The sequence below is a fragment of the Oreochromis aureus genome, linkage group 18, assembly GCF_013358895.1.
Source record: "Oreochromis aureus strain Israel breed Guangdong linkage group 18, ZZ_aureus, whole genome shotgun sequence".
In the NCBI taxonomy this organism is placed as follows: domain Eukaryota; kingdom Metazoa; phylum Chordata; class Actinopteri; order Cichliformes; family Cichlidae; genus Oreochromis; species Oreochromis aureus.
The window spans coordinates 24,354,727-24,381,642 of NC_052959.1; the positions used below are offsets into that span (position 1 = coordinate 24,354,727).

At 40.8% G+C, this 26,916-nt stretch overlaps 1 protein-coding gene across 2 annotated transcripts; it reads left to right on the forward strand.

Moving 5' to 3' along the window:
* The first annotated feature begins 1,461 nt into the window (after window positions 1-1,461).
* LOC116313378 (protein APCDD1-like) lies at window positions 1,462-25,152 on the forward strand. Of its 2 annotated transcripts, XM_031731051.2 has the most exons (6): window positions 1,462-1,532; window positions 1,626-1,893; window positions 8,896-9,076; window positions 9,975-10,500; window positions 20,737-21,058; window positions 22,403-25,152. In XM_031731051.2, the coding sequence occupies exons 2-6, from the start codon at window positions 1,854-1,856 to the stop codon at window positions 22,864-22,866; spliced, it is 1,533 nt and encodes a 510-aa protein (XP_031586911.1). In that variant the 5' UTR covers window positions 1,462-1,532; window positions 1,626-1,853; the 3' UTR covers window positions 22,867-25,152. The 2 variants fall into 2 exon arrangements, with proteins under 2 accessions (XP_031586911.1, XP_031586909.1); XM_031731049.2 differs by having other exon boundaries at window positions 1,480-1,893.
* Window positions 25,153-26,916: the final 1,764 nt, after the last annotated feature.

Consider the following 26,916-nt stretch of genomic DNA (forward strand, 5'->3'; position numbering starts at 1 on the left):
GTTAAATTGGTTGGTTCTAAAGGCTGCTAGTTTAAAAATAAAAAAATAGAAAAACATATGCAAACCTCTATAGCCCATTTTCATTTCTAAATGAAGCCATTAGATGCTAATACACAGAAATTTAAACCACACTGCTGCACACTGGTGGGAGAAATGTAGTCGAAGGACTCCAGCAGGTCCACCCCTGTTCTTGATGTGCCGTGTGACTCTTTAGAAATGTATTGGCCTCTCAGTAAGTTGCTGAAAACCTTTTTCAGAGTTGCAGAGATGATCTCTAAAAGATCTTTTTCACTGACCTCTAAATTATTCTAAAATTTTCCCAAGATCATTTACTCTGTAAGTTTTTATTAATGTTGTTCTTTTAACAGATCATTTTGAGTTAAAACTGAGTGAAAGTCATAAATTGATAAGCTTATAATCAATAGTCTGGTGATTATAAGCTAGTAAGATGACGCTACCAAATAAGTTTTTGATTTTCAATTTTTAAATAGATTTGGTGCTTTTGCAGTGATACAATAAGAGTTTTAAAAGCAAATGTACCACAGATGCCTCAGCCTCCAACTTTCAGACTGGGTGAGTGATGGAGGAGCTGGAGTGCGGCCTCAGGGTTAAAAGATCAGAGAGACAAGAAAACCTCAAATTGAAAAGAGTCGGAAACTCAAGGCCACAGTCTCTCCACACACACACACACACACACACACACACACACACACACACACACACACACACACACACACACACACACACATAACAGGTGTTCTAGAGGAGAAGGACACTGAACCTCTGTTGTTCTCCCTCCAGGCAGGAGGATACGATCTGAAGGTGTATAATTTGAAAGCCACGGTCAAGAAAAATGTGCAGCATCCATCATGGATGATAAGAAGGAGGATGTGGGACCTAATGAAAGGAGGAACCAGTAAAGGCTAACCCCAATTCTTCCTAAACAACATGAGATTTTCTTTTCTTTTTTAATTTATTTACCCTTTCATGTTCGGTGCAAGGCATTTTTAATCACTGACAAAAGAGGCTTTTTTTTAACCACAAAATATAATAAACCCCTCTCCTTTTTGATCAGTTCACCTCTTCATTAGACCCTTTCTGGCTTTTTGTTGATAAACCACAGAGAGCTGCCTTGCAGGAGAAACCAGGTTCAGTTATCAGGTAATGACAAGATATTTTTGAGTGAGAAAAAAGAGACAAAACCAAAAATGTTCTCAAATTCTGGACCGGTAATACAATATCTGTTTTTTTTTTATGGCATCTTATTTTTACAGTCACAGATATTTAAAATACAAGGAGAAAATAATATATTCAACCCGAAAATAAAGAAAATGTACTCCTAAGAAAAATATGAGAAGGTGAAAAATACATTTTTTTTCTCTCTTTGGATTTGCACCTCACTGGGGAAGCTTAAGCACCCTCTCCACGCCCATATAATATCTAAATGGGCGGGGTGAGTCCAATCTCTGGACACACGTCCAAACACTCCTCCGGGGCGCAGCACACAGGACGCACAGGAGACGCGCGCTAAAGTAAGAAAGCCGACTCTTTTGAACTGTGCACCACAATCTCTGATTGTTTCAGGGTGGCTCGCTGTAAAGTTTAGACTTTACTTTGATTTCCAGAGGATTCTTTGTTCGGATGCGAAAGTACAGCGGGTTTCTTATTCTCTCCCTCTGCGCATCGAGAGCATTCTTCATACGATGCTCGGATTTTGCACAAGTGTTTTCTCCACGCTTTGGATCCAAAATGTGAGGATTTCTGTCGGAATAACTACGGACGCTGAATAAAGGGAAGCCTGATCTCTCCGTTGTGACCAGCGTGAAGCTCGTTTTAATCCAACCAAGTCTGAAATGGGGCCGTCATCTAGGCTGCTTCTTGTTGCTTTTTTGGGTAAGAAACTTTTCCCCATGTGCTAGTGTTTGTTATTCTGAGGTTTCATGCGCTGCAACAAGTGTCAGGGTTAAAAGAGTTTTTAGAAAACTGAGCGCAAAGCATGTTTTACTCCACGTGCGCTTGGAAACATGTCCATGTGTTTTGTATTTGTTTTTCTATACAAGCTGTACAGTTAGAACAATTTCAGACGGTCATTTAAGTTAATTTATTTACTTTGCTAATCATTTAAACCGCACATGTAAGATGGGTCACTCGTAGGTTAAAATTCCCTTCATCACACCTGTTTACCATCATGGCTCTATGTTTGCCTCCATTCAGGACAAACTTTGTATTAACTTTGCGCCTTATGCCATAGTGATGTATAAAGGTTAGAAGGCAATAAAAATCTTCCCCGAGGCTGCTGGGCAGATGAAAGCGCTGGGAGAGTTAAGAGCCACTTAAAACATCCAATCCTGATGAAAACCCTGTCTGAGCAGCAGAGGATTATGGGACTGCAGTTGACCCAATCCATCTGTTGCCAGTGACAGTGGAAGGCAACATTTGGCAGCAACTTCAAATAACCTGGTTGAGATAAAAACGACATTTTGGGGTCCACTTATCCTTAAGTGTGTTTAAGTGAATCCGAACGTTCAATTAAGTGGTGTGTTATTGCAGCCTTTCAGAGTGGCAATGAAAATGCACTGTCAGACTAGATTAGAGTGCGCTGTAAATTTACTGGGAGAGAAAACCTCAGCGTGTCTTTGGAGAGCAAAACGGAAAGGTTAAAAAAAAAAAAAGCCAAGAAATGGACCCACGGAAGAGCAGCTGCTTCTATTTCACCTTTTTACTGAATCTAATCTAACCTTCTGCTCAGTGGACCTCAATGGAGCCATGAAGTTTTTATTGTATCTGCATATAGATATTGGCTTAACTGACAGCTTTACACTTTAATGTTCATCTCAGAGTAGTTGCTGTTGTTTTTTTATTATTATATTCTTTTTTGTGTGGCGGGTATGTGGCTATAGTTTCTTTCAATTTTCAGAAAAAATGAAAGAATAGAAAGTAGCAATAAAAAAAATAGAAACACATTTCACCCATATTTGCTATAATTTGACTAATATTGCACATTTATTGCCAAAATTGGCATTTTGGTTTAAAAAAAAAAAGGGGGGTTAAAAAAAGAAAAAATACTCATTTTAATCTCATGCCTGCCTCTCAAATTCAGATTGGACAGATGTGCTATCGCATTATAAAATCATAGCCAATAATTCTGTACTTAACATCACTGTAAAGTAACTTTAGTGAATCGTAATACACCAACAAAACTTTTCTGGAGACACCAGCTACGTTGCTGACACACTGTGATTGAAATCATTTAAAGGAGTTTGTGTTGATGTCTTGAAGGTTCATAAAAGCGTTTGTGCAGAATGTCTAAAACATAATATATCGTATCAGCTAGTGCTGTCAGTCTGCCGATGCGTCGGTCTGGCTCTGCAAAAGCTGCTGTAATTTGGGGTTGCACTGGGTTGGATGCCAGTTACCAGCATTTATCAGCTGTTAAAGTGGTCTGGAAGTCAAAGCAGTTTGAGACTAGCAGATCTCCAAAGACGCCAAATAATCATTGCCATAATTGCAAAGCATCACTCAGACAATTTGCACAATAATTTCATAGCGAGAGGGAGAGTCGTGAAAGTCGTGCCGGCATAGCTGAGAGAGATGCAGTCAAACTGCAGCGAAAGGAAGCGAGGAAAGGAAGTAGGAGGCACAATTTGTAGCCCGGTTTGTCCCGCACATCTGTATCAGCAGCCAGTGCAGGAATGCAGTAAAAGTGCTGGTTGTGAAGTTTGGATGGCTTACAAAACAATCTCATCTCAAGGTCCATTTAGTCACTTTTCTGTAACTTTTATGTGAAGCATGGTCCACATCAGCTGTTGGAGGTGTTGTTGTTGACACTGAAATGCAGATGTTCACATTTCCATTTTCCCTCTTGAAGGTTGAGCTACGAAGAATCAGACGGCTTCCAAGAAAAATCCCCCAAAAACCTTTAAAGTGCCAAAGCAGCTGCTAAATACTCCAAAATGAGACTACAGGGGCCCTGTGAAATTCCTGTTCCATTTGTGTGTGGTCTATGTTGGTGTATTTTTTCAGAATTAAAAAAGTATTATTTTTTTATTAATAGTAATTATGGTGGTGAATTTTTTTTCTTATTTCTTCAACATTTTTCAAAAACAGTCAAAGGTTTGGATTAAGGAAATTGGAGAAGTGGAAGAAAATGGACTGATGGATGTCTTTAATTTGTCCCAAAAGAGGAAAAATTCTGAACAAAAATAGAAAATATATTTTCCAACATTTGATCCAGAGTAAGAAATCTCATCAACCTGATTGCCATGACCCACAGAGCCTGAAAATACCTGCTGTTTTTGATGGCTTTTCACTTGGCACCACCGTGATGTTGACGATCATGGTTTTGTCTTGGCAACTTGTAGATATGCGTGTCCCACTGAGGAAAATTAAAACTGGGTTTCCTACTCCTGCCACCCTCGGGTAAAAACTTAGACTAGAAGCAATGACGTTCCCTCCTGGCTCAGCCTTCTTTATGTTTAATGCTCACCGCTAGCATGCATTACACCTCCTAAACATTAGAATTTTCCGTGCCAAATTACAGCCTGTATGGCTGTACTGTATCTTATTACTTCTTTTTCTCTAAAGTTTATATAAGTTTACCTAAATGCATCTAAAATACAATAACAGGGAGTCAAGTGTAGCTCATATCTCCTCTTTCCTTTGACATTGTTTTGGCATTTCCCCCATGCAAGTACAATCTGACAGCTGGCTCTACTCTTGTTACTGAACCAAAGCAGTATTTTATGGCTTCTACTTCCTAATCTGTGTAAGTAACTTAGATAAATGTGTACTGGCTTTCAAAAGGTGCAATTTTCCCTCTGATCTCCAAGTAGAAAGCCTCTCAAAATACTCAAGCACCTCCACAGTCTTTTCTTAATGTACTCTATAACTTCCCACCTCTGGATGTAGCTGCCCTGAAGTTGAAGTGTCATTTTGTCTACCCTCTTCAACTCCTGCGCGGTCACTGCCAGACTCTGAGATAACAAGAAGAACAGTCCTTTGTCTGGTCTCTGCTCTGGAAACTTAGGATTTTTCTCTTCCCATAAATGCTGTACAGTCTCTCTTCTTGTCAGGGGTCCCAGCCTTCTTACCTCACCAGTGGGATCGGGCCAACTGGAAATGTTCGCCGTGGTTTGGGACTCTGGGAGTTTTGTGGGTGCTTTGATTTAGATAGAGCAGCAGTTTGGGAAAGCAGCAGCAGCGAAGGGCCAGAAAGAGTTTGAGTGGAGCCGTTCTGATTATTGCCTTCATGAACGAAGAGTTAAAAAAAAAAAAAAAAAAAAACTAGTGGAAGAAAGTCACACATTCAACACTCAAAAGTGTAAAGAAGCAGGCGTCTGATGCCTACTCCTATAAAGTCATTTTTAACAAGCTACACGTAACCTCCATATAATCATTTCCTCGTTTATTTCCCTGTCTGAGTCTGTTTTCCATTTCGAGTAGGTCCACATTTGTCTTTGATGTAATGTAAGAAGATTTGTAACTGTGGTTCAAAACGAAGCTCACGTTTCATTATAATTTTGATATTTGCACAGGCTTCGCTATGACACTGCTGACTCTGGATCAGGTCTGTCTAACGTCATGACAGAAAGATATCAGCGGTGTTGCTCACAATCTTATCACCAAAAAAAAAACCTTTGACCACGACTTAAGAAAACATTGTTGGAGATAACAAAATATGTCTTAATCTAACGAAACAGCAGATTTTCACAGAAACAAAGATTTATTTTTCTCCTCCTTCATTCTCAGGGTGTTGCGTAAATCAGACATTAAGCTTCAGTAACCTTTAGAAACCCCTCCCTCCTCAAAAAAATTAAAAAAGACTTAGTTCTGTCCTTTGTTTCTTTTTTGTTTTTGGTTAATGAACTTATGCTCACGCCACAGTAATGAACACAATAATGTGAGAAAAAGTACACCAACTACCATCTTTACTCCAATAGCCAGCAGAGTCGTGTCCCACCACTCAGCTGAAACTCCGTCTCTGCTGTGCGCATGCTTCAGTGCAACATGACTGACTCAAATGTTTCATAATTCAGCTGTTGATTGGCTCTTTGTGGATGAGGTGGGAAAACTGCAAATTTCTATTCAGGATTCTTCTTAGTTCCACGTTTCTGGCTTATATGATGTTTCTGAACAAATTCTAGCCCCAACTGCCAGGTAAAGCTAGAAGATCACAGATCTACCATTTAAAAAAAGAGCACTGTCAATATCAACTAGTATATCTAATTGAAATTCCCGTTCCAATCTTCATTTTTCTCAGAAAAAGAACGATCCGATAGTGTTATTCCCCAGCTTTCCGGACAATCCCTGGGTCTCCACTGATCACAAACTTCAAAAAACAACATATTAGCAGACTGATGGATAAAATTAGTTTTACATATAGGACATAATTAAAAAAAAATCAGTAAATAAAATCTCAGATAAACCACAACATGACATATTACACTGTCATTATTTAACAAAAACGAAGCCAAAATGCAGAAGCAGCGTGTGACAAACTAAGTACACCCCCTGAGGTTTTAGCTTGTAAAATCACCTTTGACAGTTTTTAACTTGAAGTAATTGTTTTCTGTACGACTTGATCGGGCTCTCGCTTGATTGCGGACGAATTCTGGCCAACTCGTCTTTACGGTTTCCTTCAGTTCATTGAGGTTTCCATGAACTCATTTATGAACAGCTCTCTTAAGGTTCCACCACAACATTTCAATCAGGTTGAGGTCTGGACTTTGACTGGGCCGTTGCAACATCTCGATTCTTTTCTTTTTCAGCTATTCAGCCATGGGGATCATTTGACTGTAGAGTAGAGGAGTTCACGGTCAACTCAATGACTGCAAGGTGCCCAGGTCCTGGCTGCAAAACAAGCTCAAATCATCACCTTCAATCAACACTGATATAAGCTGTTTTTTCTATTATATTGCCTTTGCTTTTTTGCTAAACGTGCTGCTGCGTGTTGTTGCCAAACATCTCCACTTTGGTCTGATCTGTTTGAAGGACATTGTCCAAGAGGTCCTGTGGTTTTCCTGTTCTTTCTAGAGCCAAGAGGCTGGCATACCTTCCAAACAAGCCATACTTGTTCATTCTTTTTCTGATTGTGTTGTCCTGAACTTTTAACATGTAACATGCTAATTAAGGCCTATGCGGTCTAAGATGTAGCGCTTGGGTTTGGGGGGGTTTTGCAATTTATCTCAGCATTGCACGGTGTGACCTTGGGGTGAATTTGCTGGGACGTCCACTCCTTAGAAGATTGGTTACAGTCTTGAATGTTCTACACTTGTGAATAATCTTTCCGCTGCATAATGACAGACTTCAAACTGTTTGGAAATGGCCCTTCCCAGATTAATGGGCAGCAACAAAAGCTTCTCTGAGATCATTTCTGACTTCTTTCCTGCTTGAATGCTCCACACCAGCAAACCCCCAAACTGCTTTTGCATTTTCTCTTAAAAAATTCTTGTGTTAAATACATAATCGCACGGTGTACCACTTTATGTTCTATTCACCTAATTTATAACCGGGTAACAGTTTCACAGCTAAATTTCTGTTCGTTCTCTTTTGTAAGTGCTCAACCCTTAAATTCACCTGCTATTAAACCTGAGGGGTTGCATAAAAGTGTTAAGTGTGTTTTGGATTATGCATCTCACCAGGTTTCCTTTTTTAACACTCTCAAGCGCACACTGTTAGTTTTTGCTCTCATCATAGTGAAAACAAGCTGTTGGCAGCCGCTCAGATCGTTGCTGTGGTCCAAGCCGAGTGCAGGTGTAAAAAAACCCTTTATATACATACGCGCATAACATGCAGCAAACTGTGAAGTGTCTCCTTTGATTTTTAAGATCAGCTACAGCAAACAGAGCAGCGTTACTAATGCCACCAGCTGAGTCGGGGGATCAAGTCTCCCCCACTGTCCAGTGTTTCCACTGAGCAGTGCTGTGATGTGGTGATTTACACACAAGCCTGGGCTAGCTCTCATAGGAGCTGCCCGACTGGGTGTAAAACAGCTGGATGGAGCTTTGTTCTTCATGGAGCTTTTGGCTTCTTTTAATCAGATGTTTTTCTCCCTCCTTCAGTGTTATTAGTCTCAAATTAAAAGCTCAGAGGCGACCGCAGTGGCATTCCTGGGCATTAAATGATATTGCCAGGCAAGTTGGGTCTGATAGAAAGAATTCATGGCAAAGTCTTCATATTTCAAGGTAGATTTTGATGATATCGGAGTATTACATGGCATAAATCCTTGAGGGAATGTGAGCTTCGGGGCTTTTCTCTGGCTGTAGGCTTTCATTTCCGACATTTTATCCCTTTAAGCTCAGTCCATCGCTGAAGGTATTGTTTTTCCATGTGGTGCGTCAAGGGCACGCGGGCAGTGTGGGAACTGAGCATATAAATCGGCGCGATCTTTGTCATTTGTCTTGGTTTGTTTGAATGTTGTTGTTAAAAGTGAGTGGAAGTCGAAATTCACTAATTGGGCCTTCAACCCGTCTCATGATCTGCTCATTTTCATTCATACCAGGTGTTACAGGTTGCTGGAGCAGCCATGTAATGTCTGGCGATGACATGAGTTAAAATGACAAAATTAAACCCTCTAAACACTTCAAAGAGGCCTGGCAGATTGAAAGCATGAGGGAGACTGCTGTTCCGTTTGATCTCAGTGTAATTGGCGTTCCCAGTTGTCCTAAAAGCGGTAATTTATTAGGAGGTAAAGATATGCCAGAATAAACAGATTCCTCAGTGGTTTATCCAGCCTTTCAAACTCAGTGACCCCAACATTTGATGTTCAAACGCTGCTCGATGGTAATTAAACAGCTATTTAAAATGTAATTTTTCTGTGTGATTGTTTTACATTTGTTATTGTATGTAAAGGCTCATCATAATCATCTTTGTTTTCTCATCGTCTCGTTCTCACAGTTTGGGTTGAAGGTTCCTCTCTTCACTACTCAGAAAGCCGCTCAAGCCGCCTCTACCTGGAGAAAACCGGCCGATCCATCAAAGACTCCCAGTGCCAGCACATGCTAAAGCACCTTCACAATGGGGCCCGGATCACTGTGCAGATGCCTCCCAGCGTGGAGGGCCACTGGGTGTCCACCAGGTTGGCTTCTTTTCTCTGTATCTGCCCCCTAACTGTAATCTTTAAGAGTTTGCATTACTCTCTAGCAACCTACTACTTTCACTTCATTATAGTAAGAAACTCTTAGCAGGAGGTGATTTTTTTTTTTTTTTTTTTTTTTTTTTTTTAAAGCTGTTGCTTGTTCATCAACACAATTTGAGGTCAGTGGCATCAGAATATATTTAGGACACAAAGGCATCATTATTTTCAGTTTTACTCGTGTGAATGTGTTTAACCTGCCTACCCCTTGATTTTCAGGCGCTCCAGGAGCTCGCTTAAAGCTTTTTTTTGTTTGTTTAATTAAAGCTTACCTTACTTTCACTGTGAGTTGATGTGTGTTCACCACATTTCTTTATTTTTACACCCACTGATGTGGTTCACAGGCACATGGGAGTGGTTTGGAGGCTTCCTTTAAACTAATGTTTATAACTCAACAATGGGGAAACAGGAACACGAATAGTAATGGACAAACTCATTGGTTATGATGTTAAAAAAGAACAATAAAGAGTTAAAATATTTGCTAAAACAGAAAGTGGGTGGGGCTTTTGCTCTTTATATATAGATATATAGATTCAGATTAGTTTCAGCCTCCTACTGTCAGGTCTGACATGTCTGAGCTTCTCTGAATGCACCACCAAACAGAAACTTACGCTGATCTCATGACATTCTTTACAAAAGAATAAACCAAAGAGGTACAAGCAAACAAAAGAAGGCTAAAGCTAGTCAATCTTCTGTGCAGATTAATTGGGTTATATTTCAGATATGCTGTTGGTGAAACTCAAGGCAAGGAACATGAATACTACTCAGCTCTTCACACAAACATGAATGTTTTGGGGGATTTTTTTGTTTCTTTTTAACAGCCATCTGTCCTCTCTTGCAGCTGTGAGGTCAGACCAGGCCCAGAGTTCCTGACACGCTCCTACAGGTTTTACCCCAACAACACCTTCCAGGCTCACCAGTTTTACTACGAGGACAACCACTGCACCAAGCCCATCTACACGCTGGTGATTCGGGGTCGACTGCGCTTACGCCAGGCCTCCTGGATCATCCGCGGTGGCACAGAGGCGGAGTACCAGCTCCATCGTGTCCAGATGGTGTGTCACACAGCCACCGTGGCCAAAGAGCTCAGCCAGAGGCTCAACCGCAGCTGCCGAGGGGCAGTGAAGGGCGCCTGGGAACCCAACGCGATGTACGAGCTTGTGAGCGAGGAGGGCGACTACGACTGCACCAGAGAGCTTAACTTTGCCATGCATGAGCTGCAGCTGCTGAGAGTGGAGAAGCAGTACCTGCACCACAACCTGGATCACCTGGTGGAGGAGCTGTTTCTAGGAGACATACACACTGACCCATCGCAGAGGTTGTACTACAAGCCGTCCAGCTACCAGACCGCTCTGCAAAACGCCAAGGCAAGTCCCTAATGATCCTCCCTCACTCGGGCTTAGTGCATTGATGCTATTATGTAGCCTTAGACTTGATTCTAGATCAGAGTTTGTCCACTTGTGGGTCGTAATATTAAGTTAAGGAGTTTTTATAATTACAAAACATTAAAAAAAAGTTTTTGGGTGTCCATAACTTTGATTGAACTATTGTTATAGCCTTAAAAGTCTACAGCTTTAACTTCTCACCTTGTTGTAGCAATACAGAGGTCTAATGCTGTACTCCAGCACGACCTGTTGGATTGTCTAAAAGCCTACATTTTTTTAATCAGCTATAGTGTGACTGTATATAAAAGATGACAACACTCATTAGTCAATTAAGTACCATCATGACGCATCAAGCTGAGTGTCATCACTGTTGCCATCTTTGTGTTTTGAAACCAGACATGGAGTGGATAGACTGTGAGACTCTTAGACACTGAACCCTCGCACGGAAATCTCATTCTGAAACATGCAGATCCTCTTTTGACTCTGTAATTTACAAAATGAACATTATGTTGTATTAAAGACAGCTTGAAAGTAGCAACTCAGCCCAAAAACTGATCAGCAGAATGTTTGTTTAGCATTTTCCAACAGACTTTCTTTGCAATCCGGCTCCTTTTTGAAACCAGCAGTCGCCCCCTTCTGGCCATTAGAAAGAATGCAAGTTTAAGGCACATCCACTTCGGTTTCAAATGTCACAACTGGAAGCTACTTCCATCTTTTATGCACAGTCTGTGGTGAAGACACTAAGTTTCTCTGTCAGTAAACAGCCAGTATTATTTTAAAGTTGGTAAGGCAGGGACTATGTTGAAGTTTGTAGTTGTGCAGAATCTCTGCCAGTAACAACAGTTATTACCTGTAGGGGATAGCTGCCCCACTGTGCAGGACCCATGACTTACCAGTAGGAGTCCTTAGTTGAGCGACAGGGATGAGAACTCTTCCCACCCAGAAACCTGACGTTTGTATTCATTGGATCGTAGGTAGGGTTTTGTTTTCCGTCCCGAGCATGCAACTCAGTGTGCAACCTCAGCTGAACTCCATCCCTGCTGTGTTGACCCTCCACGCCACAAAGACCACACACACCAGATAGAAACTGAGCTGACCTGAAAAACATACATTTTAATTGGGGAGCTATCTTATGCATAATTTAACCAAAATCAGTGAGGAGACCAGGATAAACTGTTTACTAATTGTGTTTATTGTGTTTTAGAGGGAAGGCCTGTTATTTTGTTTTTTTAGGGGGAAAAAAAAGTTACATTATTCTGCTGAATTATCGAGTTATTGATGTACGGTCCAAATTTTTCCGAGGCGGTTAAACCCACCTGTCTGTTGTACCCAACCGACATCTATTTAGAAAACCCTAATCTGTGTTAGGATCTCTGTGTAAGTCAATAATCTTGAGCTTAGACCTTTGCACACTAAATATTTGCACTGAAAGAAACCAGAAACTATCTACATACTGATTTCATCTCCACTGTGCTTACAGGATGTAATTTCTGTATTTACACTGCTGAAAAGGAGTTTCCCCGCTGGCTGAAACCCTAGAGTGATGTTTTCACTGTCACCCTCTACAGAGATTACAATGAAATCCTGTTCGGGTCCGCTGTCTAAATAAACATTCATTTGTATGGGGATGATGGGACTTGGTGTTGCTGATCAGAATGTAAACAGTGTGTGGGGTGACGAGCTGTGATCAGACAAGCTCCCCTGTGGCGCTGTAATGACCAGAGCTGCTCTCCTTAAGCCGCTCTGACCTGCAGAGATGCAATGTGAAACCGGGCCTATCTCTGGGAGCAATCATCGTGCGGTATTCCTAGAATTTGGATTGATGCGGCCATATGAATTAGTCCAGCGAGCACATACCAGCTCCGATCTCATGCGTGCCTGAGGCTCAAATCAAACTGTTGCATGTGCTCCGTTTTGTCTTCAATCTTTTTGGAATAAAAAAGGAAGTTAGACTGTTGGCGGAATTTTCAGTGACACTTCCAAACTTGGAATCAGTCATAGAGTTGCAGCCTTGAAGGGAAAAAAGGGAGTTTTTGCTTCTGTCTCTTTCATTTCTGTTACCACTCCAGTTCAGTTAATGTCAGTGAAATTTCATTTTTAACAAACCTTTAAAAAGTATTCTCTTCCCTGAAACACCGCCAGTCTTTTTGTGTATTTTCAAAACGTCCTGCTGTCAAACTATAACAGGGACTGTTTCTTTGCCAGGGAGCAGTTCCAATAAAAACTCTTCAGTGTGTTCTTCAGATTACTGAGAAACAAAGATTGTCTCTCAGTAACCTGAAGAGTATTTCTGTTACAGAAATACTCTTCTTAATTTCTTTAAATGCCATCCCATCCATCCATTCTCTTCGCTTATCCTTTTCAGGGGGGAGCCTATCCCATCTACCATAGCGCAAGAGGCTGGGTACACCCTGGACAGGTCACGAGCCTGACGCAGGGCTAACACAGAAAGACAGACAACCATTCACACTTGCATTCACACCTATGGGCAGTTTAGAGTCACCAATTAACCAAAACCCCATGGTATGTCTTTGGATTGTGGGATTTTCTTTAAATGCATTAATCAAAATGCTGCATGCATCTACATACAGAAGATTATTGCCAATCACTGCAGCTGAAGTTTGCATTTTAGATCATTTTAATCACATTTAAAAAATGGATGTAGTCTTTGCACCTAATGCTTAATTATGCCAGTTTATGTATGTGTTTGCCTATGAAGAACCTATAGAGAGCTTTTCAGCCAATGCCAACATGCCCCCCTACAGTCCGAAATGCATGGCGTGCTGCATGGATGACTCTGTGTATCAGTCAAATGCTGATTGGTTGAGAAATGTGCCAGAAAAGGGAAGGGAGCACCAACAAAGTGCATAAGAAATGGCTTTCCATAGTTTTTAACACTCAGTTTGACTCCTCTGCACTGCTGGCTAATGGACCAGCAACAGCACAAGCAAGAGTAGCCCACATGGGTGTGCCCCCATCTGACAAGATGCTGTCTGCAGGTAGATGGGCAGTATTTAGCTGCCAGCACACAACCACAATTTCCCCTTAAAAGGTGAATCCAGTGTCAAAGTGCCTTAAAACTGCATTCTTTCTAATGACCAACAGGGGGCGACTCTTTAGGTTATAAATTGAAATCGGATCTGAAATTTAAAAATGACCCTGCCACTTAATTACTCATTTAAGTTTTTATTGAACATGACTTGATGTTTGTCCAGTTTAGTTAAAATACTTTTCCATGATGTAGTGGTAAATACATTCACCATACTTGCAAAATACCTACGGTTAGAGATTGGGTGGAGACAAAAGTCCCAGAGACTCACAAGCTGATATCCTCATAGCTCCAGTCCGAAGCCTGAATGGATGGGATAGTGTTCCAGCATAAAATCTGTGCCAAAACAAACATGCAGATCGGTCTACCGTCCTGATCGCTTGCTAAATAATGAAGTAGAATAGATGATATGTGCTGCAAGGTCTTAATAGCATTCTCAGATTCAGCAATCTCTCCTCATATTTAGTTTAGTTTAAAAACAAATATGGTGACGGCTGAAACTCCTATCTTGAGGCTGTTGTTCACAGACCAATGCATGATGTCATCTCGGATACACAGGCTGTGATTTCAGCATCTTTCAACTCGGTGTGCTGGTTTTAAAACCAGCAATTTCACTGCTTTGATTTACATTCAGACACAAACATAGTGGAGCATTTAGGAGCTAAAGATATTTACAAAAAGAGATGTTGGAGACCAGAACAGTGCTCAAGGAATAAACAGTGGACATGATGGTAATAAAATAAGGTTTAATTTCCTTTAATCCAGAATAGATTCTTTTGAAACTCCACTGTATTTGGGTGGAAACCAAACTCTTAAAGGTGAACATTATAAAACTTGCAAAAAAAGATGGTTAGATGGTTAGTAACTGGGTAAACGTAGTCATTTGTTTCTATAATAACACAAAGGTCTACATTACAGGTATTGTTTTTCACAGCATTTTTCAGTTACAGTAAATTAAGTTTTGTATATTTTCTTGGTAAAGCAGCAGTACAGAATACCGCACTCGTTCCTACTCGAAAAGCACTCAACTGGACCATCTCTTGAGGTTGTAATGGTTTCTTTCTTTTTTTTTCTTTTATTGCCATGGTGATGATCCAATACATTACTCTTGAGCAGTGTACCCAGGGCTGGTCCCAGGACTGGTCCCAGGCCAGAACATTTGCTGGTGCCAGCATGTTCATTTGTGGTTCCTGGGTGGAACTCAGCAGTGATGCAAGAGCAAAGCAGGGGACTGTGTGTGTTTTAAGTTTTCTGTCGCCCCGGCTCATTGCTGCGTCACTGAGGCGGCGTAATGACCACTTGATAATGATCCTTGTTAAGAAGGGATCAGTTTTGGGGTTTTTTTCTATATTGTTGCTGTTTTTAAAGTGTTGTGTTTGGTCATTTTGTGTGTGTACTTGGTCATTTCTTTCATGAAAGTACCTCGAAACTTGAGCAGTAAAGCCGGTCAATCTGAGATGAGAGGTTTTTTATGAATTCCCAGGAAGTCTTCTTACAGAAGGGATACTGGTATAGCTCAATGGATGCCAGTTTAAAAAATAAAAGTATTAGGACTGTCTGTTTTGCCAACAGGTCTCTACGGAAGGTTTTTAAAGTCTGATATGGTTTCAGTTTCTCATAAAATGTTTGCTCCTGGACATCAGCTTCCCTGAACTACGTCCCAAATGGAAGAATTCAGCTCTAATGCTCCTTTATCTGCCATGACTTGGATTGCACCTTATTTGTGCGTCACCTCCAGTATAGTAAAAAAAAAAAGATGAAATGGAGGGGAAAAAAAGTCACTTATATGTAAGGGTAGTAATATCCTCCCTCATTTCCTCCTTTTTTATTTTCTTCATTTCCAGTAAAGTTATAAAATACTTTGCTTCTACCTAAAAGTACGTCCAGCATTTCATGGCAAGCTGGACACTGTAGGCTCAAAGTGGCAAAGAAACCTGCCTGCTAATGGTTTCCTGTTAAATACAAGGTTGAACTCTTGGCTGGAGTCTTTGGTCACTGACAGTACTGCTGCACTATCACACTGAAAACCCATCCACGCTCAGATCCACTTAAACTTTTCAGCATTTTTGCTGGTTATGAGGGCATTTATCCACCATGTACATCAAACATAATTAACACATTTACAAGTGAATAAAAGGGAACTATGAAGCAGCCTGATATTTTAAATGTAGTTTTTAATTGAACAATTAAATATTCAAATATTCTCCACCACCACCAGCTTGTTCATCAGTAAGTAGTTTATAATCATTTAACACATGCTTTATGACACTGCTGTTATTATTATGTACAGAATTTCTTAATGCACATTATTGTCAACAACTGTAACTAAAATCAGAGTTTCAAATAAAAATAAAAATTCCAATTTTTGGTCAAGAAACGCAGCCTGTTACTCTCTGGTGTTATTTCAGTCTTCTACTGAAAGTCTCTTTGAACACTGAACTAACTGCATTTACACAGTTTAGATGAGGACAAGTACAAGCATGGCTTGTCCTTGTCCTGGCTAAGATGAGCCCTGTCACATCTGTGCACTGGGTTTATTCATTTATTTTTACACAAAATTTAGACTCATTTTTGGTTAGTTTAACTTTCTTCATATTCTCATATTTTTCTTATGATTATTACAGTTTCATGGGTTGCCATAGAAGACTATCTGCCTCCATCTAACCCTCTCCCTAGTGTCCTCTGTCACATCAGCCCTCTGCATGTCCTCCTTCACTGTATCCAGAAATCTGCATGTTCAGCATTCTCCTTCTCTGCACATGTTCAAACCATCTCTGCATTGCTTCTTTAAAGCAGCCTGAGCCATTCCTCTGATATGCTAATTTCTAATCCTGTACATCCTGGATTAGAAATAAGCGGTTGTTGAGCTGCACTCCCGTGCAAATTCTTTGCATTTGAAACCTCTGACTTGCCAACTCTGCCCCCCGTCTCCAAACCATTCACCATAGCAGATCTCATTACCATCTTGTAAACCTTCATCTTCACTCTCGCCGCTATCCTTCTGTCATAAATCACCCCTGATGCTGCGCGGTCTTCTTCACCTCTCCTGTGCGCTGTCTGTTGCTTTGGATGATTGACCCCAAGTATCTGAACTCATCCACGTTCACTCCCTCTGCTCCTGAACATTTTCCCTGGTACACCTCACCGTCTCACTTCTAGAACCAGGCAGTTTAAATCATTAGCTGCAGAGCTGATATCTGTACAGTTATGTCCACTAATCAAGAGAGGATGAATTACCCACAATCCTTTGTGAATGAGGCCATCTGTGATTTAATGCTCTCCTTTATGCACTTTACTCTTTATGCTGTGGATGTGGGAAATAAACTCCCTGGTCCATCTCTCTCTTCATCCATTGTCCAAAGTGAGCATATTTTTTTTTCCTTCATAATTGATGATTATGATTACAACAGTTAAATATTGCTATATTAATTAAGCATCTGCAGCCTCCCACTCACATTTGTGGGGTCCAACAACTTTTCTGGAAGAAACTCTGAGCTTGTAATGTCATTTTGTTTGATTTATATTTTCAGATAACATTATCAGGAAAAGAAGCAAAAAAAATAAAGCAAACCCTGCACTGGTTTAAATCATCAGTAGTGTCATGATATATGGGACAGATTGGTATCAGTAGGAGGACATATTCATTGTTAAGCCAGACAGGAAGTCTGTATTTTATAGGCTCTGAGTCCCTCCGGATACAAAACATTTTCCACACCTGCGACTGAAACTCTCCGGATTCCGGCTTTTTCTTATGTCCACACATATATATGCTAAAATATACGCACATGCTGTATTTTCCTCTCTCCATATGCAACTCTTATATAAACACACACATAAAAACACACTGTTCTCTCACACATGCACTGGTGGATTCTGGTGGGAGGCCTCGCTTCCAGTCGTCCCATTAACCTTTCGCTCTGAGGCGGTTATGGAGCTGCACTGGGATTATCTCATCTGCAGGATGTAGTGATACTCCAGCTTTTTCTCCTCATTTTAATGTTCTCGATTTCTTTCCTTTTTTTTTTTTAAAACTCCCCATAAATCTCATGCAGACATAATGTTGTCTGGGAAAAAGAGCGATTGAGTTGAGAAGGTCAGGTCTTAAATTTTGACCACCCTCAAATAACAAAAAACTCAATTGGTTCCCTGGAGTTCAGTCTTTGGAATAGATTTTGTGGAATATGACATGTAGATTTCCAGCTCTGACTCTGTAAGAGAGCCCCGGCCATCCTGTCTGTGGACACATGCTGCTCCACCTGACTAGTGATATTAACTGAATATGATTAACAGGTTTTTTTTATGCATATGCAAACCTTTCTGTGAGGGCTTAAAATAAAGTACAGTGCAGTGGTGTGTGTGTGTGTGTGTGTGTGTGTGTGTGTGTGTGTGTGTGTGTGTGTGTGTGTGTGTGTGTGTGTGTGTGTGTGTGTGTGTGTGTGTGTGTGTGTGTGTGTGTGTGTGTGTGTGTGTGTGTGTGTGTGTGAAACATTAAAACTCAGCATGCTGTTTTCTGTGTAATGGCTTTAAGTAGTCCCGACATCTGTTGTACTGTGAAACAATGTGTTCTCTTTGGCTCCAAACACTCCAGAGGTTCAGACTGAATGAAATAGTTTCCTTACTCTCCTCCGAACAGATTCCAGCCGTTCTGTGTGTGAATTTCATGACACAATGTGCTGATGTCATGAAAAGTTTTCAGGACAAACAGATTTCAGTGAACATGCTTCTGTTTTGTCTTTTGTTTCAGTAGCAGGGTAAACTTTGAGTTTGTGAACAGTTTGCACTATAATAAGCTGATTGTCTCATGAATGGTTCACTTTTACTTTTTTTTTTTTTTATGACCACTTCTTGTGGAGCCCTGAAATCTTCTCACCATCACCCACCTGTATAAATGTAAATGTTGGATGCAATCGGACCATAGGCGGTATAAAACGTGGACATAACCACTGTGAACTCACTCACTACGAGTGTTTTCACCATTGTCATCTTGTGATTTGAACTCAGACATGATGAGTGAGCGGAGTTCTGATTATTGAGATTTTTCTCATGACGTCATGCTGTTTACCAGTTTAGACATGATGAAACCACTAATTGCTAAAGAAACTGCATTTAAAGAAGGCTTCTTGTGATTGTGTGTTGCTAGTAGAGTGTCACTGTCGTCTGTAGTTTCTATGCTTGTCTTCAAATACTTGCTAACTGCTAGCCCAGAGGAAGTAAACCTTGGAAAAAGTGCAATGTAAACCAGAAATTGAGAACATTTTGCCTATAGCTGTGCGGCAACATGTTTCATAAGGTGCAACTTTTACATTAAAGGCAAATGGTTGCCAGATGGTTGCAGACCAGTCTGTAAGCCTGTGCAACTGAAGACTTGTTCACATGATCCTACACTATCACCATGATTATCACACATCCAAAAATGAACAATTGAGTCAAGGGTAGTTTTCCTGTAGACGTGTATACAACCAGAAGTCTTTTTGCGACAAGAAGCCGCCCCCTTTTCAAACTTCTTAGACCTGGAAGCTCTGAAGCTGGATCTCTTTAATACTACCTATGAGTAAGACATCATCCTATCTTTGACCTGCCACCTTCCAAGTGCAAACTCTGAGTGGTATCAGCTGGGAAGCACAGCTAATATTCTGGTGATTCACCATTACAATTCTATCCAGCAGTAAAAATGGCTTTACAAACAGCATATTAAGCACAGTCCATATATGAAGAGATTGGCTCATCTTCCAATGCTTTGTATCTGACAGTTTGTCACTGGTAGACATTTAAGGTCTGGGATATTTAGATAACCTTCTAATATATTCTCCACTTTACAGTATGTTTGCCAACAGCCTGTTTTTCTCCCCCTTTTTAGTTTTTATTTTATAGCTTCAGTCATCAACCCTTCCACTCAGAATCGGTTTAACTCAGGACACAGTACCCACTCGCTTAGTTTAGCCAATGGTTATTTGGACTGTCATCGCTTATGAGTCGCCAGAATCCATTTTGACATCCGATGGCCTCTGGAGGCCACACTGCTGTTAGTCTCTTCCTGTGTGTACATCCCTTTAATCACATGGTATATCCCGCAGAGAGCAGCAAAGAGTTTATTGTTAGCTATAAGATTATACTGAGTACTTGTATTTCAGGCATCTGGAGCATTTAAATGTTATTCTTGACATTTGCAAAGCAGAATTTCTTTTTTTAAAATAAATGTATTGTTTACATTTGTTTGTTTGCTAGCAGACCTCGCCATCTTTGGCATGTTGGCATTTTTGTTTGCACATTATTGGCACGATCTGTCAATGCAAACACAATGAGACCCTCATGCAACGTTTTGCAGACGATCCAGGTTTTGCCACTTTGGAAAAATAACTACTTGAGGGGATGACAGATCTTTTGTCCAGTATGTTGACAATTTTCCTGAGACATCTGTTATTCTGTTTAGTGGACACACATCTTTGGCGAAATGTGATTGGGTGCCGATTTCAGTGCATCTTTGTGAGCTGGGTGGATACACTGACCAGCTGTGCAGGCTCGCTTTTATGGAGATCTGAGTTGATGTTGGACAGTCGGTGTTGGCAACCATTCATGGATTGTTTTTTGCCCTTTATGCACTAATGTTATTGAAGTCTGTGGTATCTTCAGGCAGTTGTGCTCTTTTGCAGTGTAGACACACAGCACCCATCGTTTATTTTGCTTCCTTTTTTTTTTTTTTCGTACGAGTATTTCCAAAAAAAGAATCATGATCCTCTTTGAGGGACAAGCTCTTCACGTTCCGCCTTGCCAGACATCTGATTTCTGTTGTATATCTGTCTTTGAATGCATTGTTACTCATCCAGACTAGTCCAAGAAACGTCCAGCTGAGCTCTGCAGGAAACAGCTGCGATGACACACGAAGGCACGTCGTCAGACAGTGATTTAGGAAGCTTTTCTTTTTTCTTTTTTTCTTTTTTTCATTCCAAATCGCAGAACATGTATCTTCTATATCACTCGATTATGCTCATTTAACTGTGGGAAGCCAAAACTACAACTGTGACTAAGGCTTGACTGACTGAGATTTATAGTCCTAGTTTGTATGTTTTCAGTAAATATGACTTTAGCGGGGGGGTTTAAATCTAAACTTACTATTGGTAAAATTAAATCAGTTGTTATGAGTTTAATTAATTAATTTTTTTCTTTTTCAGAACCACGACCACAGCTGCATCGCCTGTCGTATCATCTACCGCTCGGACGAGTTCCACCCTCCCATCCTGCCGCCGCGGGCCGACCTGACCGTCGGGCTGTACGGTCAGTGGGTGAGCCAGCGCTGCGAAGTTCGCCCGGAGGTCCTCTTCCTGACCCGTCACTTCATCTTTCACGATAACAACCACACCTGGGAGGGCCATTACTACCACTACTCGGACCCCATCTGTAAACACCCCACCTTCACCATCTACGCCCGTGGCCGCTACAGCCGAGGGCTTCACTCAAACCGTGTCATGGGCGGAACAGATTTTGTCTTCAAAGGTAACTTAGTGGTGTAATTGCATTTTTACCGTAATGCTGTTTCTTAAAAATACTACCAAACCCTAATTTTGAGGGACTGATACAATGTAGTTTAAACACAGTCAAAATGTTTCTCTACCAGTTCCCAACATTTTTGGCGTGCTCACTTTGAGCAGTGTTTGAATAAAAAGGCTAAACTGTTGCTCGTTTAATTAACTGGTAGTCGTGTTATGATCCATGTGATCTCTATTGACTTCACAGATACAGTGTTTTCAGAATCGATAGAAAGGAAGGACAGAAATAAGACCAAGGTTGTTTCAACAAGCAGAATAAACCGGTTCAATGACACGTCATTTAAAACTCAAGTGTGTCTATCTACCATTTGGAGACAGGCTGTATAAAAGATGGACGTACCTAATCTAATATCGCCCACTGGTTTGTGAAGTCGCACTTTGAGGCCTCAAGATCTTGTTGTTGTTGTTTTTTGTTTTTGTTTTTTTTGTTTAAACCTGATAGGATGAGTGAGTGAGGCCCTTCTGTGTTAGCGTCACTTTTTAGATAAAGAAAGTAGTTCTTTGTTTCTTTTCCACATTTCTTAAAGATGGGGCACCCTCAAAGATATGGAGTTTTAGTAGACTTTACTGTCTAAAAAGCTATGCCCATCTTGTATACTGACTGTGCACAGAGCACAACATTGTTACTCTAGAGCAGGGGTCCCCAACTCCACACCTCGAGGGCCGGTGTCCTGCAGTTTTTAGATGTGTCCGTGATCCAACACAGCTGATTCAAATGGCTAAATTACCTCCTCAACATGTCCTGAAGTTCTCCAGAGGCCTGGTAATGAACTAATCATTTGATTCAGGTGTGTTGACCCAGGGTGAGATCTAAAGCCTGCAGGACACCGGCCCTCGAGGCCTGGAGTTGGGGACAGTGAAAACAAGAAATGGCCAGCCAGGGTTTCAACAAGTAATACCTGAGAGACAAAAGTTCAGGGCTTCAGACTGCTCTAAAAAATTTTGAGAATTTGGCTGTGTGTGATGTCAGTGGGAGCCGATATCCATCATATGCTGATATCAGGCTCACAGCTCTGGCTGCGAGAACAGCAGTTCCACCACCTGCTGATCAGACCTTCTGCTTGAGCAAAGTTGGCTTAAAAAGAGAAATAAAACATTTTGTAAGAGGATGAAATTTAGGGCTTCCTCACATCCTCAGTGCGAGATAAATTTGTATGTCTTGAGCAGTGAATCATGGAAAGCTACTCTAGTAGAGTCTGAGAAAAATAAAAATAATAATATTATTAATAAAAAGGCTTAAAATAAGCACAATAGATCCCTTTAAAGGTCTTCTTATGCCATCTTCTTTTAGTGAACCACATGAGAGTGACTCCCATGGACGTGGCCACCACATCCCTCCTCAATGTCTTCAGTGGTAACGAGTGTGGAGTGCAGGGGTCTTGGCAGTTCGGCGTGGAGCAGGATGTGACCATAACCAATGGCTGCGTGGCGTTGGGCATCCGGCTGCCGCACACAGAGTACGAGCTGTTCCGCATGGAGCAGGACGCTCACGGACGCTACCTGCTCTACAACGGCCAGCGCCCCAGCGACGGCTCCAGTCCGGACCGCCCGGAGAAGCGAGCCACGTCCTACCAGATGCCCCTGGTCCAGTGTTCATCCAGCAGCCAGCCATCAGATTCCAGTCAAAGGGATGACACAGACACGCCTCGGTTGCACCCCAACGACTGCACGGGATGGCACAGAGGCGGCCAGAAACGCGCCGCGCTGGCCATCGCCACGTTCGTTACTGCTCTGCTTCTATTCTGGCAAAGCTAGAGAGCAGGTTGAGTATTTTATCCACAAAGACACAAAAGAGGAGGAGTGTGGATTTATCAGAGACCCAGAGGGGGTCACAGAGACTGCATTGGTAGACTAAGTTTACATTTGTTGTTTTAATGTGTAAAGGAGCAGAAAGACTGGCCCCTAAACCTCCGAACTCTTTACCAAAGACTTGAGACTGCTGCACCACAGAAACTGCACTTTAGAGTGGAACCAAAGACTGACCTGTGTTTATACAAACATACAAAGATGTCTTTATTTCCACACACAGACATGAGAATATGTTATATATGATCTATTTACCTGCGACTGTTTTATATGATCCGTTTACCTGCGACTAGATCATGCTTTTTTCCCCACCTTCATAGAGAAAAATTCTCATGCAAGGAAACATTTTCTACAGTGAAATTTTGACAGTGCTCTTCCTGACTCTGAGGACACGCTCGTCACCGTTTACAGTAAAATGTACTTAACGTGTTAGAATCTTTTTTTTTTTCCTCGACATATAGCCTTGAAGTATGGTGAAGTTGGCAGCAGGTATTGGCCTCCTATTCCAAATAATGACCACGCTCTTGTCTTGAATGAAATAAAACGCTTTCATGTGCCAACAGTTATCCTCCATGTAATCTAGAGAGATGTTTTTGTTCCCTCACCGCTCAGACAGCCGCTTCCTCGCTGGCAGACACTCGACCTTGAGTCCAACGAGGCGGTTTTGTAGTTACGCAATGCTCACAGTGGGAACGACACCTGGAAAAGTGACAAACTACCACGTCCGAGAATGCAGGAGATCACTTAGAGTGAGAGCTACATTAGTTTGTCCAAGTCATTCTCTGTACTACTAATAAAGTGGATATTTTGGTTCTTTATCAAACTATTGCAACTGTGAACGATGTCTGTTTTGTTTCTCTCTGAATATACGCAAAGATCTAAAGGCAGGTTTAGATCTTCTCCCAGTTACTTTCTTGATTAATTGTTGAGTCTATAAAACCTGTGAGCAAATGGCCATAACATTTAATAAACAAACATCCAAAGGTCCACTGCTATTTAAAATAAATATGAAAGCAGTGAAATCCATGTGAGATGGAAACTGGACATCTGGAAAAATGTCCTCTTGGAAAAATAACCTAAACCTTCACTGCAATGTATTTAATGTTAGCTCTGAAATGATACTGCCAGTAATTTTACATTTATATTATAATTAATGGAACTGGAAATCCATGGATTTATTGAACTACAACTTCTGGGCTAGTACTACAGGAAGGATTTTTACTACATTACTGTCTTTGCATTACTCCCTTCTCAAGCATATATAGGCCCTAATTTAATTTGTCAAGGTTAAGAGGATTATCCTTTCTTAAAATAAAGTTAAACCCTTAAATTTTGGAAAATCTACTTAATTGTGTAATAAAATGACAATTCTATGATTTACAGTCACTAAAAACTGTTTTTCTTTTTTTAAAGGGAAATACTTTAGTATGCTAGTCTCAGTTTCACTCCATCCATTCTGGAAACTTATTTTTAAGTGATAAATCAACAACTACTTCGATGTGTTTCAATTTGATCATAATTAACTGTTCACACTCATGGTACCTCATTGGTGAAGAGCTAAAACTTCAGTGGATTTTAAAATCAAACTAATTTGTGGTTGAAGTGCTGACTTCAGCTCTGAGGTTTAATGAAAAGTAAAGTTGTAAAGTAATCGGACAATTGGCTGACAGTAGGTTTCCATGCCCAGGTGATGCTCGTTTCCCTATTATTCCATAACAAGTGCAGAACCTGCATTTGGTATTAGTTCACAAGAACTCACGGAGACACTGCAATGATTGAAAGAGGCCATTGCTAGGCTTAAAGTCTTGGGTTGGTTTTGCAGTGCTGGCAGGAATGCACAACATTGTTGATGTGATCACTCCAAAAGTTGTTTTTTCCTGTTTTTTTAAGGTAAAGAAATGGGATATTTGTGAGTCTCCAACTCAGTCATCTGATCTCAACCTAACAGTGCATAATGAGGGCAGAGAGATCCAAAATAAGCAGCAGCTGAAGTTATGTTGCAGTAAAGACCTGGCAGAGCACGTCAAGAGAGGAAACAGCATTTAGCTATATCTGAGTTCTAGACTTCAGGCAGCCATCAACTCCAGAAGATTTTTATCTAAGTGTTAGAAACTAACCTTATATTTAAAATTTCTTGTTTGTCCAATTAATTTTGAGCCTCTGAAAATGGGGGACTGTGTATAAAAATGTCTAATTTCTTCAAGCTTTTTGAATTAAAGCCGTTTTTTCACTTCAGTCGCATCTTAATTGTTTGGTTTCTGTGGTTTACACTACTGTGGTTGTGTAAAGAAGAAAATTACTGTATATAATCATTTCAGTAGAGTCAGGAATGGATTCTGAACCGATCCGTGAGATTTCTGAAGACTCTTGCTGCGTCTAACACAAATAAGATGTTTGTGTAATCACAACAAAGGATCGACTGTGATGATGCATCAGCTGTTACCCGTCAACAATGTGGAGCTGTAACTGTGGTCTTCTAACAGTCCTCTGTAATATAAGAAACAAAGGGATTAGTGTTTGTTGCTTCTTTCAGGTGGTTTCTGAACCTGAGGGTGGAATAAATTCTAAATACCTTAATGGGATTAAGGTCCTCGTGTATGGCTCAGTATCAAAACTCCACTCCTCCAGTGGGATCTTTATTTCAGCTTTAATTAAGCTCATGGGGATCCAGTCATCATTATCATATGTTGTCATTTCAATCTCCCTCTGGGTCATGGACAAGGACTGGAGTTTCCCAGCATGCTTCTGTCAAATATAAGCTTGAGGTTTTGTGCGTCGTCAGTAATAGTGCATCGTTTTTCTCAGTGTTCCCAGACTAAAGAAGCTTTAACGGGCTCCAAGAAATGTCTCAATAACTGGATACATGTATGAGATTACAAAGGTTTGACACTCCTTCGTGTTCATTACTGCTCTTACAGCCAGATTTTGTATATTGTAGCTTACTGAACATTTAACAGGGAACATATTTTTGTTAATCCCTTTGTTACACTTTATGGTTCCCAGCAGGGCATTTAAAAAGCCCCAGTTTTATGGGTTTGCAAAGTGGATGTACGAGGGAGTCTTACATGGAAGTTGCCAAGGACAAACTGTCCACTGAGCAGCTTTAAAGGAGCAGATGGAGGCGAAATTTATCCTCAGTGTTAGCACGTTTAAATAAATAAATAAAATACATATATATGATCAGGTCTGTAACATTCAGTGCAATTCAGCAGTTTTTGTGAAGGAGCTGTAATTTATTCTCGGTACAAAGTTACTGTGAAGCAGCAACATTTACTCACATTTGATAAGGTCTTCCGTTGTGCGCAATGGGTAAAGTGAAAAAACAAAGATTATGGATTTAACCAAAAAAAAAAAAAAAAAAAAAAAAAATGTGGGGAGACGGGGGGGAAATCCATGCAGGCGATGACAGAAACCTTAGCTCTATTGGACAGAAACTTCTAAAATACATGCAATTCAAAGAGATATTACACAGTGACATATTACTTACACTAGCCACGTCCTCCATCTGTGAGCCAAATATCGCGTGTTCCAACTCACCGCTTATTTTAAGCCAGTATTTAAGTTAGCATGTTTGCATTGTTATAGCAACAAATTAACTATGCTCAAACCTGACAGGACAAATCATAAATATGGTTTGATAGTGCTGCTGATGGGAGAATTGGTGGTATAATTGGTCAGCACTACAGCCAATCATATAGCAGCAACTCATGGCATGGGTAAGAACACCTGCTGGACTTCAAACAGAGCACCAGATTGAAGAAGGTGATTTACAACTTTGAACATAGTTGCTGGGTTTTCCCACACAGCCATTTCTAGAGTTCACAGATAATGGTCTGAAAAGGCAAAAAACGTACAGTGAGCGGCAGTTCTCTGGGTAAAAATGGCTTGTTGGCATCAGAGGAGAATGACCAGACTGCTTCAAGCTGATAATGAAGGCAACCGTAACCACAGTAACAATAACAACAGTGACCTTTGGGATGTGGTGGAACGAGAGATTCA

Bases quoted from the DNA above. Each gene is read 5' to 3' on its own strand.
- LOC116313378 (XM_031731051.2), top strand. From the start codon at position 1,854: ATGGGGCCGTCATCTAGGCTGCTTCTTGTTGCTTTTTTGG. The intron at 1,894-8,895 runs GTAAGAAACTTT...TCGTTCTCACAG, and splicing joins GCTTCTTGTTGCTTTTTTGG to TTTGGGTTGAAGGTTCCTCT. The intron at 10,501-20,736 runs GCAAGTCCCTAA...TTTCTTTTTCAG, and splicing joins CCGCTCTGCAAAACGCCAAG to AACCACGACCACAGCTGCAT.